The sequence below is a fragment of the Bidens hawaiensis genome, unplaced genomic scaffold (assembly GCF_021521415.1).
Source record: "Bidens hawaiensis isolate Kalapana, Puna unplaced genomic scaffold, B.hawaiensis_p1.1 tig00066106_1, whole genome shotgun sequence".
NCBI classification, from domain to species: domain Eukaryota; kingdom Viridiplantae; phylum Streptophyta; class Magnoliopsida; order Asterales; family Asteraceae; genus Bidens; species Bidens hawaiensis.
The window spans coordinates 22,388-35,800 of NW_027501766.1; the positions used below are offsets into that span (position 1 = coordinate 22,388).

At 44.5% G+C, this 13,413-nt stretch overlaps 1 protein-coding gene and 1 pseudogene across 3 annotated transcripts; one reads left to right on the plus strand and one right to left on the minus strand.

Moving 5' to 3' along the window:
• Positions 1 to 9,478, plus strand: LOC143604650 (beta-xylosidase/alpha-L-arabinofuranosidase 1-like; annotated as a pseudogene). Its single transcript, XR_013148337.1, has 6 exons — positions 1 to 179; positions 336 to 865; positions 946 to 1,564; positions 1,644 to 2,054; positions 2,128 to 2,368; positions 9,022 to 9,478. The product of XR_013148337.1 is annotated as a beta-xylosidase/alpha-L-arabinofuranosidase 1-like (transcript).
• Positions 9,479 to 9,519: 41 nt separating this feature from the next.
• On the minus strand, positions 9,520 to 11,749 carry LOC143604646 (bZIP transcription factor 16-like). 2 transcript variants are annotated; one of them, XM_077081059.1, is made up of 11 exons: positions 11,654 to 11,749; positions 11,476 to 11,532; positions 11,282 to 11,356; positions 11,091 to 11,177; positions 10,939 to 11,001; positions 10,679 to 10,845; positions 10,537 to 10,591; positions 10,247 to 10,459; positions 10,061 to 10,138; positions 9,804 to 9,929; positions 9,520 to 9,720 (listed from the first exon to the last, which is right to left on the minus strand). In XM_077081059.1, exons 1-11 carry the CDS (start codon positions 11,723 to 11,725, stop codon positions 9,622 to 9,624), a joined length of 1,092 nt encoding a protein of 363 aa, XP_076937174.1. In that variant the 5' UTR covers positions 11,726 to 11,749; the 3' UTR covers positions 9,520 to 9,621. The 2 variants fall into 2 exon arrangements, with proteins under 2 accessions (XP_076937174.1, XP_076937175.1); XM_077081060.1 differs by lacking the exon at positions 11,091 to 11,177.
• Between the last annotated feature and the right edge of the window lie 1,664 nt (positions 11,750 to 13,413).

Below are 13,413 nucleotides of genomic sequence, written 5' to 3' on the forward strand. Positions count from 1 at the left end.
TTCATACTCTTCAACACATCCTACCCATGGCAGCCATTGCTCTTCTTCTCTCCATTTTCTTGTCGTGCCAGACCGTTGTTTTCACCCAAAACGTAGCCCTTTTCGCTTGCAATACCGACAAAGATCCAAGCTCCAAGAACTACACATTTTGTGATTCTTCATTGGATGTCAAAACAAGGGTACTATTAAGTTCATTATCTATTCTATATATTTTTTTTATTTATTATTTATCTTTAAGTTTGTTTGTCAGTTATTATTCTATTTCTAGTATAAATATTAAAATAGTTATGCAGTTATTCAACACATAGAAAATATTATTCGTCTAACTATTTCAGGTAGACGATTTGATTAAGAGGCTAACATTAGAGGAAAAGGTAGGCAACTTAGTGAACGACGCTAGTGGCATCGACCGTCTAGGGATACCCGGATACAAGCGGTGGTCGGAAGCGTTACACGGCGTCTCTAACGTGGGACCCGCAACTCATTTCTCTAATTTGGTCCCAGGAGCCACCAGCTTCCCGCAAGTCATCCTAACCGCGGCCTCGTTCAATAAAACTTTGTTTGAAGACATTGGTAAAGCAGTGTCGACCGAAGCTAGAGCAATGTACAATGTGGGGCTAGCAGGATTAACATATTGGTCACCTAATGTAAATATTTTCCGTGACCCGCGGTGGGGTTGAGGGCAAGAAACCCCAGGTGAAGACCCGGTTTTGACGAGTAAATATGGTGTGAATTATGTTCAAGGTTTACAAGAAAGAGATGACGGAGATAAAGATAGGTTGAAAGTTGCGGCTGCTTGTAACATTACACTGCTTATGATGTAGATAATTGGGAAGGCATCGATCGATTTCATTTCGATGCTAAGGTACTTTAGTTCTTGCTTATGACCATTATTATTGTTTTATGATGACAATAATATAGGAATTTCGTTTTGGTTTTGTTAAGGTAACAAAACAAGATATGGAGGATACATATCAACCACCATTCAAGAGTTGTGTTTTAGATGGGAATGTTGCAAGTGTGATGTGTTCTTATAACGAGGTTAATGGCAAGCCGACATGTGGTGATCCGGATCTTTTGAAGCGTGTGGTTCGAGGCGAGTGGAAGTTAAACGGGTACATAAGCTCGGACTGTGATTCGTTAGACACCATGTTCAACTACCAGCACTGGGCCGAGACTCCAGAACAAGTGGCTGCGGATGCTTTAAACGCTGGTTTGGACCTTAATTGTGGGAATTGGTTAAAACTCCATACGATGGGTGCGGTTCAAGGTGGGCTAGTGGAAGAGTCAGTGGTTGATAGAGCGGTTTCCAACAACTTTGCAACACTTATGAGGCTCGGGTTCTTTGATGGTGACCCAAGTAAGCAAATGTATGGGAAACTCGGTCCGGAAGACGTGTGCACCCCGGCGCACCAAGAGCTAGCCCGTGAAGCCGCTAGACAAGGGATCGTGTTGCTTAAAAATGTGTTGCGCTCGTTACCACTCTCGCCAACTGGAATCAAGTCTCTAGCGGTTATTGGGCCCAATGCTAATGCCACAACAACCATGATTGGAAATTATGCAGGTATAACGTGCATTTTAGAACCAATAATATATCGAGAATGTGAGAATATTGACGAGATTAAAACATTGATTTTACTCAGGGATTCCATGCAAATATACAACTCCTTTACAGGGTCTATCGGACTCAGTTAAGACGGTTTATCACACGGGCTGTGTTGACACCAAGTGTACTGATGCACAGCTTCACGAAGCACGGGAAGTGGCAACTGGTGCAGACGCGGTGGTTCTAGTAATGGGTACTGATCTATCGGTTGAAGCTGAGAGTCTAGATAGAACCAGTATAAGTCTTCCCGGTCAACAAAACCGCCTTATTTCAGAGATTGCATCCGTATCTAAAGGACCCGTGATTCTCGTTATTATGTTGGGAGGTGGAATGGATATTCAGTTTGCAAAGGAAAATCCTAAGATCAGTAGCATTTTGTGGGTCGGATTTCCAGGAGAAGCTGGTGGGGCCGCGCTAGCTGATGTCATTTTCGGACGATATAATCCGGGTAAGATATAAAACTTTCATCAAATACAATCCAGCTTTTCTTCTTAATAATGAGGTTTCTAATGTGTTTAAAGGTGGAAGACTACCTATGACATGGTATCCTCAGTTCTTTGCAGAAGCAGTGAACATGACCAACATGAACATGAGACCAAACCTAGCTACGGGCCACCCTGGTTACACCTATCGGTTCTATAGAGGCACAACAGTTTACCCGTTTGGATACGGGCTAAGCTATTCCATGTTCGTTCAGTGGATGGTTAGAGCGCCAAAGTTAGTAAAAACTTTCTCTAAACGAACAAGTTTGTCATCCTCCTTGTAGGGGTATGGTATTAAACCCGGCTCACGACCTTAATGTATTATGTTTGGGCTTACTTTATTATATGGACTAATACAATATTATTGGGCTGAGGGGGTTTTGTGGAGGTAACCCTAACTGGGCTAGGCCCATTAGGGTACCATGATGGTGGCCATGAGGCTCCCTATATAAGGAGGTCTCCACCTCCTTATTAAAGGGGTCATGCTCAATAAGAGCCACCACCATAACCATTTTTGTGTCTGTAAACAAGAGATCCTTGAGATTTCTTAGCAGTCGCCTCCACACCCCCGAAAAGCCATTGCAGATCTCAAACAACCGGAGAAGAAGATCAAGACGTGGTTCATTCATCTCGAAGACCGAGGAACATCGTCATGGATCAGATCAGATTCATTTCATGTTTCTACATTGGCGCCATCCGTGGGACCGCAACGAGCTACCCTTCGATTTTCGTCTCGGTTCTCAGATATGTTCATCCAAGAAAATCCAGATCTGGAAGTTTACAGAAAGATGCTTCAAGATTTGTTCTATTAAGGCTCAAAAAGATCCATAGATCTAAAAGGTGCTTCCAGATCTGTGCAAAAATGAAGCTGAAAAAGATTTGTAGATCCAAAAAAGAAACTACCTGATTCGGACGGTTAAGCCTCCGGATCTGTGATGGTTTTAATTCTCTCCACTCCGAGCTTCAGATCTATCTAGATCTGGTTTTACAGATCTAGATCTAGGTTATGGATCTAGCGAACAAGACTCCTGACGCCGTGCATGCGCGCCCGCGAGTCATCACTCCGCCGCCATGCATGCGCTCCCGCGGAAACCAACATGTGGGTTGGAACTCCTTGGCGCAGAAGGCTCCACCGCCATGCATGCGCGTCCGCAAAAACCGACCATGCGGGTCGGAAGACGACTCCATGCCCTTGGCGCAAAAGATTCTGCTACCATGCATGCGCGCCACCGGAGATCAAGTCTCCGCTTCCATGCACGCGCAGTGCCGAAAATCAAGACTTCGCCACCACGCATGCGCGCCCATGAGTCACCACTCCGCCGCCATGCGCACTACCAAGGATCAAGATTCCGCTGCCATGCATACGTGCCATCGGAGATCAAGTCTCCGCTTCCATGCATGCATGGAGCCGCGGATCATCACTCGCGGCTGATGCACCACCATGCATGCGCGCTCAACTCCCGCCGTGCATGCGCGCTCAACTCTCCGCCATGCATGCGCGCTCAACTCTTCGCGATGCATGCGCGCTCAACTCCCGCCATGCATGCGCGCCCAACCCCAAAAAGAATTCTTAATCGCGGAGAAGGTGACAAGAATGAAGGCGGCAGAGAGCCTAACAGACCTCTACCAAGAATATGAACTCCCTTCACCAAACTAATATACGTTCTATTACCTTTTGCATACATGTTTCACACTTCCCTTTATAAATTTTGAGCAATATGACAACATTGTATTAACATCAAACTAAAAATAAAGCGAAGTAAAACATACATGCGCGAGCTTCAAGCTCAGACGCGTTGACGAGTCTTAACTCTAAAACGTCAGGGCCTTAGCCCAATAATATGAGCCTTAGCTCAAATTACTCATAGCATCCATCCTATGTATTGCGCAGCTGGACCATAAAAATACCTAAGCACAACTAAGGCAAAGCACATGCCAAAGCATAGTTGTTAAGGTCTCAGGTCGGGGCCGCGCATGGGATTATAATGGATATAGGCAGAGTAACACACTGACACGTAAAGGCTAAAAAACTCATCCATAATTCCCTATAATAAATGCACGATAACGTCGCGCAAAAGAGGAATAATGAAATGCCAAGACACGTGTCAGCATATTCAGAATATCGCAAAATAACTTGAAATATGACAACTGTTAAGGATTAAGTAAAAAAAATAATAATACTAATAATTTCCTTACAACCTTGTTCGAGTTTCAGTGTATAAGCATACCTTATATTCAACAAGCATACGCATGCGCCGCCGCGGTTCGATACACCGATATCACGCATGCCATCACGCATGCGCCGCCGCGGTTCGACACCGATATCACGCATGCCATCACGCATGCGCCACCGCGGTTCGACACACCGCCATCACGCATGCCATCACGCATGCGCCACCGCGGTTCGACACACCGCCATCACGCATGCCATCACGCATGCCATCGCGCACACGCCACCGCGGATAATCATCTGGCCGCCATGGTGCATGCCACCATGCATGAGTTCCACCGCTATGAGGCAGCAGCGCGCCATCACGCATGCGCGCTGGCGCCGAGCACACGAAAGGTCTGAACGTCTCCATCTCATGCATGTCAATACCAACCAACCACATGCACTGACGATTCGTTTTAACCAAAGGGATGGAGTTTCGCGCAACGCGCGTACAAGAAAAAAAAAGAAAAAACAAGCCCTATTAAAAAAGCAAACTATTAAGTCTAATATCCATCTTACGTCGCTCGCGCGAGACAAGACACACATTAGACTGGGGGGCTTGAAGGGGTATGCAACCGCCTTAACATCGAGCGGGGCGGGTCAACCTACAAGATATAGATAAGAGGCTTGAAATCAGGATGTCATGAAGACACAAAGCCAAAACCTATGCGCGAGGTGCATATCACATATGCTCACGCATCACATATGCTCACGCATATCACATGCTCACGTATCACATCTGCGCGTGGCGCATATCACATGCTCACGCATCACATATGCTCGCGCATCACATATGCTCACGCATATCACATGCTCACGCATATCACATATGCTCGCGCATCACATATGCTCACGCATATCACATGCTCACGCATCACATATGCTCACGCATCACATATGCTCACGCATCACACATGCTCACGCATCACATACGCTCACGCATATCACATGCTCACGCATCACATATGCTTACGCATCACATACGCTCACGCATATCACATGCTCACGCATCACATACGCTCACGCATATCACATGCTCACGCATCACATATGCTCACGCATCACATACGCTCACGCATCACATACGCTCACGCATATCACATGCTCACGCATCACATACGCTCACGCATATCACATGCTCACGCATCACATACGCTCACGCATATCACATGCTCACGCATCACATACGCTCACGCATATCACATGCTCACGCATCACATACGCTCACGCATATCACATGCTCACGCATCACATACGCTCACGCATATCACATCTGCGCGTGGCGCATGTCACATATGCTCACGCATGTCACGTATGCTTACGCATATCACATGCTCACGCATATCACATCTGCGCATGAAACATCTGCGCGTGAGAATAAAGAGAAGACCTTGCGCATCCCCGGGATAGGCGCATAAAGGACAACCATGATTGTGCTCATCAGACAACCTCCCAGAAGGTATCTTTTAAGGAATAAAGAATATGCTGATGTTGACAGCTGCCAATGAAGGGTGGACAACTCAGAAAAGCCCATGTGCCACCACGTGATGGCACATGGGTCAGGTGAAATACCTTGGTCAGAGAATAATCAATGAAAAAGCACCAGGTGTCCTAAGTACACGTGGCGCGAAGCAATAGGAGGAGGCCAAAAAGGCCCTAATTGGGTCTGAGCCCAATCATTGGAAACCCTAATACTATAAATACCACACCACCTCCACAGGTGGAGGCAGGCAAGAAAATATATTCTAAAGCCCTTTACTCATTTTCTCAACACACCGCCATCATACTTGCGGATCACCACTACGCAATCACGTCAAAAGAATACTGCGCCACATGCGTGGGCGCCATCGCGAAACAACACCGCGTCATTATGGATGGGCGCCTCCAAAAGTTTGGTTTCTTGCATCCGCATCACTGTTCAAGTGGGAAGACGACTCCATACCTTGGTTTTATGCAAGACTCCATTGCCATGCACGCGCGCCCGCGAGTCATCACTCCGTCGCCATGCGTGCCCGCGGAAACCACCATATGGGTCGGAAGACGACCCCATGCCTTTGGTTTTGCATAAACGACTCCGCCGCCATGCATGCGCACTCACGGATCACCACTCCGACGCCATGCAAGTGCGCTGCGGACGAACTCTCCCGGCCATGCATGTGCCACATCGGAGGAACACCCTGACGCCATGCATGCGCAGTGCTGAGGGTCAAGACTCTAACGCCATGCATGCGCACGCAACTCGCCGCCATGCATGCGCACTCAACTCTTCGCGATGCATGCGCGCTCAACTCCCGCCATGCATGCGCGCTCAACTTTCAGCCGCTATGCATGCGCGCCCGCGGATCATCACTTCGCCGCCATGCATACGCGACCTTGGATCACCACTCCGCCCCCATGCATGCGCGCACCGCAGATCAACATTCCGTTAGACCAAGACCGATCACTAAAGAACGCATACATCTTCGCAACGCAACTTTTTAAAAAAATCGACAAACTAGGGCGGAGGTCTTATTCTGCTCCGACACGGCATCCCTTACAAATTTGTGGGTCTTCGAGCAAGAAAAAGTTAGCTAATTAAATAATATTATAGCATGTCAGTAGTGCAACGTAAGTATTGTCAGTATCATCACATGTCACATGACAACAAAGTCTTGATGGAGGAATTAATTTCCAAATTTTCAAAACAGCACCCTCAACTCTTGAGTCATATTTATTATGATAACAAAATAAGGATTTAAGCTGTTGACATTTATCCCCCTCCACAAGTATAACAAGGAAACCTTCCTTGATCTGAAAGAATTCTCGCGTCAGAGGCGCGGAACACTTGCGTTAGAGGCGTGGAATTCTCAAGGCAAAGCGAAAACAATTCTCGCGTCAGAGGCACGGAACACTCGTGTCGGAAGCGTGGAATCCTCGCAACCAAATCCCAGAGCGCTAACAATAGCACATGCTTGGTTACAAATTCCTCAAGTGAATTACTTCACAAGTTTTTACAAAACCTCAAACTTTTTGCCTATATTGATTTTGGTTTAACAATCAAAATAAAAACAAAACGAAAAGTATGAGTATATAAGATTTGCATGAAATGACACAAAAAATTGTGCTTATATTAATGCAGAACATACGGCTACGCGCCATACTTAAAGGTTGGGAATCCTCATAAACCCATACGGCTACGCGTCATACTTAAAGGTTGGGAATCCCCATAAACCCATAAGGCCACGCGCCATACTTAAAGGTTGGGAATCCTCATAAACCCATAAGGCCACGCGCCAAACTTAAAGGTTGGGAATCCTCATAAACCCATAAGGCCACGCGCCAAACTTAAAGGTTGGGAATCCTCATAAACCCATACGGCTACGCGTCATACTTAAAGGTTGGGAATCCTCATAAACCCATAAGGCCACGCGCCAAACTTAAAGGTTGAGAATCCTCATAAACCCATAAGGCCACGCGCCAAACTTAAAGGTTGGGAATCCTCATAAACCCATAAGGCCACGCGCCAAACATAAAGGTCGGGAGCCTAATAATATCCCACATGGCCACGCGCCAAACATAAAGGTCGGGAGCCTAATAATATTCCAAAACGGCCACGCGCCAACGTAGGTTGGGCACACCTCATAATTTGCCCGAGGATGGGAACCTTGTAATACATCCACTTTTAGTTGATATGGTTTTGCAGGTTCGGCTATGAGTCGCACAAGCACCTATGACATTATTATTATTATCTGGCCGTTTGTGCCCCCATTATTATTTTGAAGACAAGCCGGGATAGTCATCCTGCACAGAAGAGGCCCTTGTGGGCCAGTCATTATCATCATATTATAGCTCATAAGCCGCAACTCGCGCATGCTTCATTATTTTATAGCTCGTAAGTCGCCTCGCGCGCAAGCTTCATTATTTTTATAGCTCTTAAGTCGCCTCGCGCGCAAGCTTAATTATTTTATAGCTCGTAAGTCGTCTCGCGCGCAAGCTTCATTATTTTTATAGCTCGTAAGTCGCCTCGCGCGCAAGCTTAATTATTTTTATAGCTCGTAAGCTGCCTCGCGCGCAAGTTGCATTACATTATTATCGAGATGCGCACTCTATCTTTTATCAGGCCCCGCGCCACCACTGTTATGATACGCGCTATATCTTATTTATGTCAGTGCACCATCATTATCATAAGGATCACAACATGTCACCATCATGGAGAAAACCTCTCAAAACTCAAAGACAATAAAGACAAGGCCGAAGAAAGGGGAAAAAACCGCCTCATATCCTGACACACCTTATGAAGTCCAGCGCTCCACCTAAACGCTTGCACGCCTAGGAGCAACACTGGACTTGGGGGGCTTGTAGGGGTATGGTACTAAACCCGGCTCACGACCTTAATGTATTATGTTTGGGCTTACTTTATTATATGGACCAATACAATATTATTGGGCTGAGGGGGTTTTGTGGAGGTAACCCTAACTGGGCTAGGCCCATTAGGGTACCATGATGGTGGCCATGAGGCTCCCTATATAAGGAGGTCTCCACCTCCTTATTAAAGGGGTCATGCTCAATAAGAGCCACCACCATAACCATTTTTGTGTCTGTAAACAAGAGATCCTTGAGATTTCAGCAGTCGCCTCCACACCCCCGAAAAGCCATTGCAGATCTCAAACAACCGGAGAAGAAGATCAAGACGTGGTTCGTTCATCTCGAAGACCGAGGAACATCGTCATGGATCAGGTCAGATTCATTTCATGTTTCTACACTCCTGATTGTGATTCGATTCAGGTAGGTGACGATATTTGTAAGAATATGGGGTTTGAAGTTGTGATCGGGGTGAGAAATGTTGGGGATATTGGTGGGAGTTACAGCGTGTTGTTTTATTCATATCCGCCTCGATGGATCCCGGACGTGCCTCAAATGGAACTGCTCGATTTTGAGAAGGTGGTTTTGGCTCCACAAGAGGTGACAATGGTTCGATTCCAAGTGGACGGTTGTAAACATTTGAGTGTTGATGAAAATGGTAACAGAAAGGTTGCTTTGGGGGAACATGTTCTTCAGTTTGGAGATGTTAGGCATTATTTATATCTTGAGACATGATATGATATGTTGTTTTGGTTCAGTAAATAAGAAACTGAACATAATCAATTCAGAACAATGGACAGTTATAATTAATACAATCTGATTTAAATATCCTGCCACTAATAAGAATTAAAGAAAAATATAGGAGGGTCGACCGACATCAATCGCTATTCTACTCATACTACCATTACCGTTTACCAAAATTTGATTCGTTTCAGTTAGGTTAATCCCCATGGGAAAATATGGGAAGGGTGAGACCATCATTAACTAGTCTGCATAAACTCGATCTGCCCGTTTTGATGATTTTCATTGCCTGTTTCTTGCTTTGTTTCTGCCTGCCCGGAAACTTTCTCTAGCCTCTCCTGCAAAATACATCATCAGAATTACCAAATTACCCCTGCAAAAATACATTATCAGAATTACCAGATTACCCCTCCCTGGATACCTTAAGGGCAGCATGTTCAGCAAGCAGCTGCTCATAATCGGCCTGAATACGACTCACTTCGGTTTTTAGAGACGCGTTTTCTTCTATCAAAGTCTCGGCTCGTTGAGCTAGCTCGTCACATTCTGCCTGACTCCCATGCAACGTTAATAAAAGAAAATATAAAGATTAATACTAACTTTTTTTTGACAGGCGATTAACACTAACTAAAGTCAACATTTTCCTTTGGCCAATTTTTTAAACTTTCTTAAATCTTTTACCTGTTTGCGTAATCTGGATCTGCGAGCAGATTCCCTATTGGCTTGCTTCCTTCTCTGCCTTTTTAACTCCCTTTCATCCTAATATTATATCATTAAACAATAGCATAGAACAGAGTATTTAAGAATAAATGATTAATAGAGTCGTATATAAATCAAATCAATAAAACAAATCAAATGAATTTACACCTGTAGCCAGCGATGTGCCTGCAAGTTCTCCCGTGACCCAACAGCAGCAACCATATGTAAGTTAGTAGTGGGACCCGCTGCCGACATTGGCACAATCATCATTGTTTGATTTACCAGTCCTCCATTCTGATAACCATTTACGGTTAGATTCCCATTTTGAGATGCTTCACCTTCCATAGGATCTTGTCTGGATCCTGATTTCATTTGTGAGTTCTGATACAAAAGATAAAACCAATAATATTGTTGATAGTTCAGGAAAATGGTTTAAAAACATTTACAAAAATACCTACATTTTCAGAATTCGCTTCACTTCCGTCACTGGAACCGTCACTTCCACTCTCACCACTGCAAATCCAATATCATTAAAGCTCATAAACTTTACAACAAGTGGCAATTTATCAAAATAATCATATCATATTTATTAATCTATACCTTTTAGGATAAGATCCATTAGCAGATCCACCTGCTTTGCTGGGCTCATTGTTCTTGCCAGTAATCATATTCAAACTTCCAAGACTACCCTTTGACCTTTTAATAGGAAGCTTTTCCTTACCCTCAGGCGACTTACCATTTACCTCCATACTGCCAGGTGTATTAACCTGCACGCAACCAAATCCAAAACTCATTCCCAGCATAATAACATCTTTTCACAGAAAGCATAAAAGCTAACTAGCTGAGTCAAGTGAACTCACAGAAGCAGCCTCGGTAACACCATTTACAGAGGGCATTGCATATGGACTAAAAGGATATGATCCCTGGTTACATTCGCATAATATTAACATCAATGTCTTATTATAGAATAAAAAACAAATATAACACAAAAAAGTACAAAATAATAAGATACCGGAGGCATAGATGGATGGGCATACAAGCCACCATGAGGATACATAACATATGGATGAGGCGCAGTACCGTAAGGCGGCATAAGATGCTGCAAGTACAAATACATATTAACATATGCAGAATACTTACTCACGGTTCGCTTATATAAAGTAACTGTACAGAACAAAATCAGCTATTCAAGAAACCAAGTACCTGAACACCCCACATGTAAGGAGGCGGTTGAGGGCTTGATGCTAAGTACCCGTGTGGAGGCATAGAAGAATAAGCCTATACAATATGTAAATAAGACACTAACTAAATTCACTCAAGCACCACACATTACACAATATCACATGCTGCAATTTGACTATAAGCTTAAAAGTGGTAATAGATATAAATTATGAAACCTGAAAACCGGCCCAATCTGGTGGGACCGCTCCTGTGGCGTCACCGGAGGGCTGCTCCTGATCAAAGTAAACATAATGTACAAATAATAAATATTATAATAAGGAATGCAAGTATAACAGAAACAGATTAATAGCATTAATATTTATTTATAAAAATAGAGGAAACGAATAAATTCACCTCAGAATTCGAGACTTCCTTTACGGAGTCATTCGCCTCGGTGGCAGGTGTATCAATCTCCTCACTCTCCATTATTCAAACCAGAGTCACTTCAATTATTATATATCAAATAACCTACAATAATAAGTATATATAAATACATGCATTACATTAATATGGTATAAGTAAGCATTGTATCTTGGATTCACAACTTACCACCGGTGGCGGTGAGGTTAATTGAATAATAATAATAATAAAAACAATAAATGTTAAACTTGAAACCCTAAAGAGTGGTAATTTGAGGGGGAAAGAAAAGAATAATATAGGTGGAAAGTTGGAATTGGTAACCCTGACCGGTGGAGCTTGTTTGGTGGTTGCCAAGGAAGACGAAGAGTGTAATTTTGGCTTGCGCTGACGTATGTACTGTGAGAAGAAAAAAAATGGTACATATAGGTAGGTTTGTAATACAGTTGTGATGAAATGTGCGTTTGTGTTTTGATCACCTTATAAATTACTATTTACAACTCAGTTTTGAAAATTTTAGATCGAGACGTAGATAAATATACAAATCGCAATGGTGTACTCTAAATTTGAAGAGGTAGGTCCCAGCAGAGCCCAGTTGGACCCGCAAGACTTGCCTTGAAGAGAGTCGTCTGTGCAGAAACCAACTGGATCCGCAGGACCCACCAAGCTTAGAGACGTGACGTCCTTACGCGCAGTACGCAAGCTGGTCCCGCAGGAAATGCCTCCCAATGGTGAAGTACTCTGCCTGTCCCCGCAGCTGCGGATACAAGCCATCAGGGAAGGCCACCCGCGCAGCAAGGCTACACGCACAAGGCACTTAGCTCTCAATCATTCAGTAGTCACCTGAAGGAATGGGCAAAGCCGGGAGCAATCTCGCACAGAGGCGGGAGGGGGGAATACTCCCGCCCAAAAGAGCCAGTCCGTACGATACGGGAAGATCTTTTGTACTGTACCTGACGAGGTATGGGCAAAAGATCTGACCAAAGATACGACAGCTCACTGTACAGTATGGCGAGCGGCATGCTCCTGTACTGTATCACTATTAGCCGCTGCCTACTCTACCAACTCCTGTCATACCACGTGCGTAGCCGGCAGTTGGTGGAACAGGAATAGTACACAGCCGGCCTGGTCACTGTCAGCCGCTGCCTACTCATCAACTACCAGCATGGCACGTGCGTAGGCTACAGTTGGTGGTACAGGATTACTATTCAGCCGGCCATACCTCCTTGGAAACCTACCTTCGGCTATAAATACCCCAATTGTATGATCTTATCTCATCATCTGGTCTTATATCATATACCTGATATCTGCTCTAGCAATCTCTTAATATATACTTATATTCAAGAGCAATCTAGTCTGATTCTCACGCCGGAGAGTGGTCACAAGGAGGAACCCCCCCCCCCCCTTCTCAGTGACGAGCTCACGGTGTCTGTTTTGCAGGTTATCAGAAGAACCATCTTTGCCGGGTATAACCCCTCGTGGGAAACATCATCCTAACCCCCAGATTACCCGTAATCTGCCCGGGGACGTTTAGTGTTTCTTCAAAATTATATAAAATATTATATTTTAAAAGTTATACATAAAAACAAAATATGTTTAAAATTAGTTAACACTAGTAGGTAGACCCCGCGTTGCGGGAGGGGGGGGGGGGGTTGGACAAACTTCGACTATCCACTGCCGACAACAACTGTAGGGCGTTACTCAAGCGTTGCAATAGGTTATTCATATTGTAAACATAGTTACAAAAGGTTGTGTTT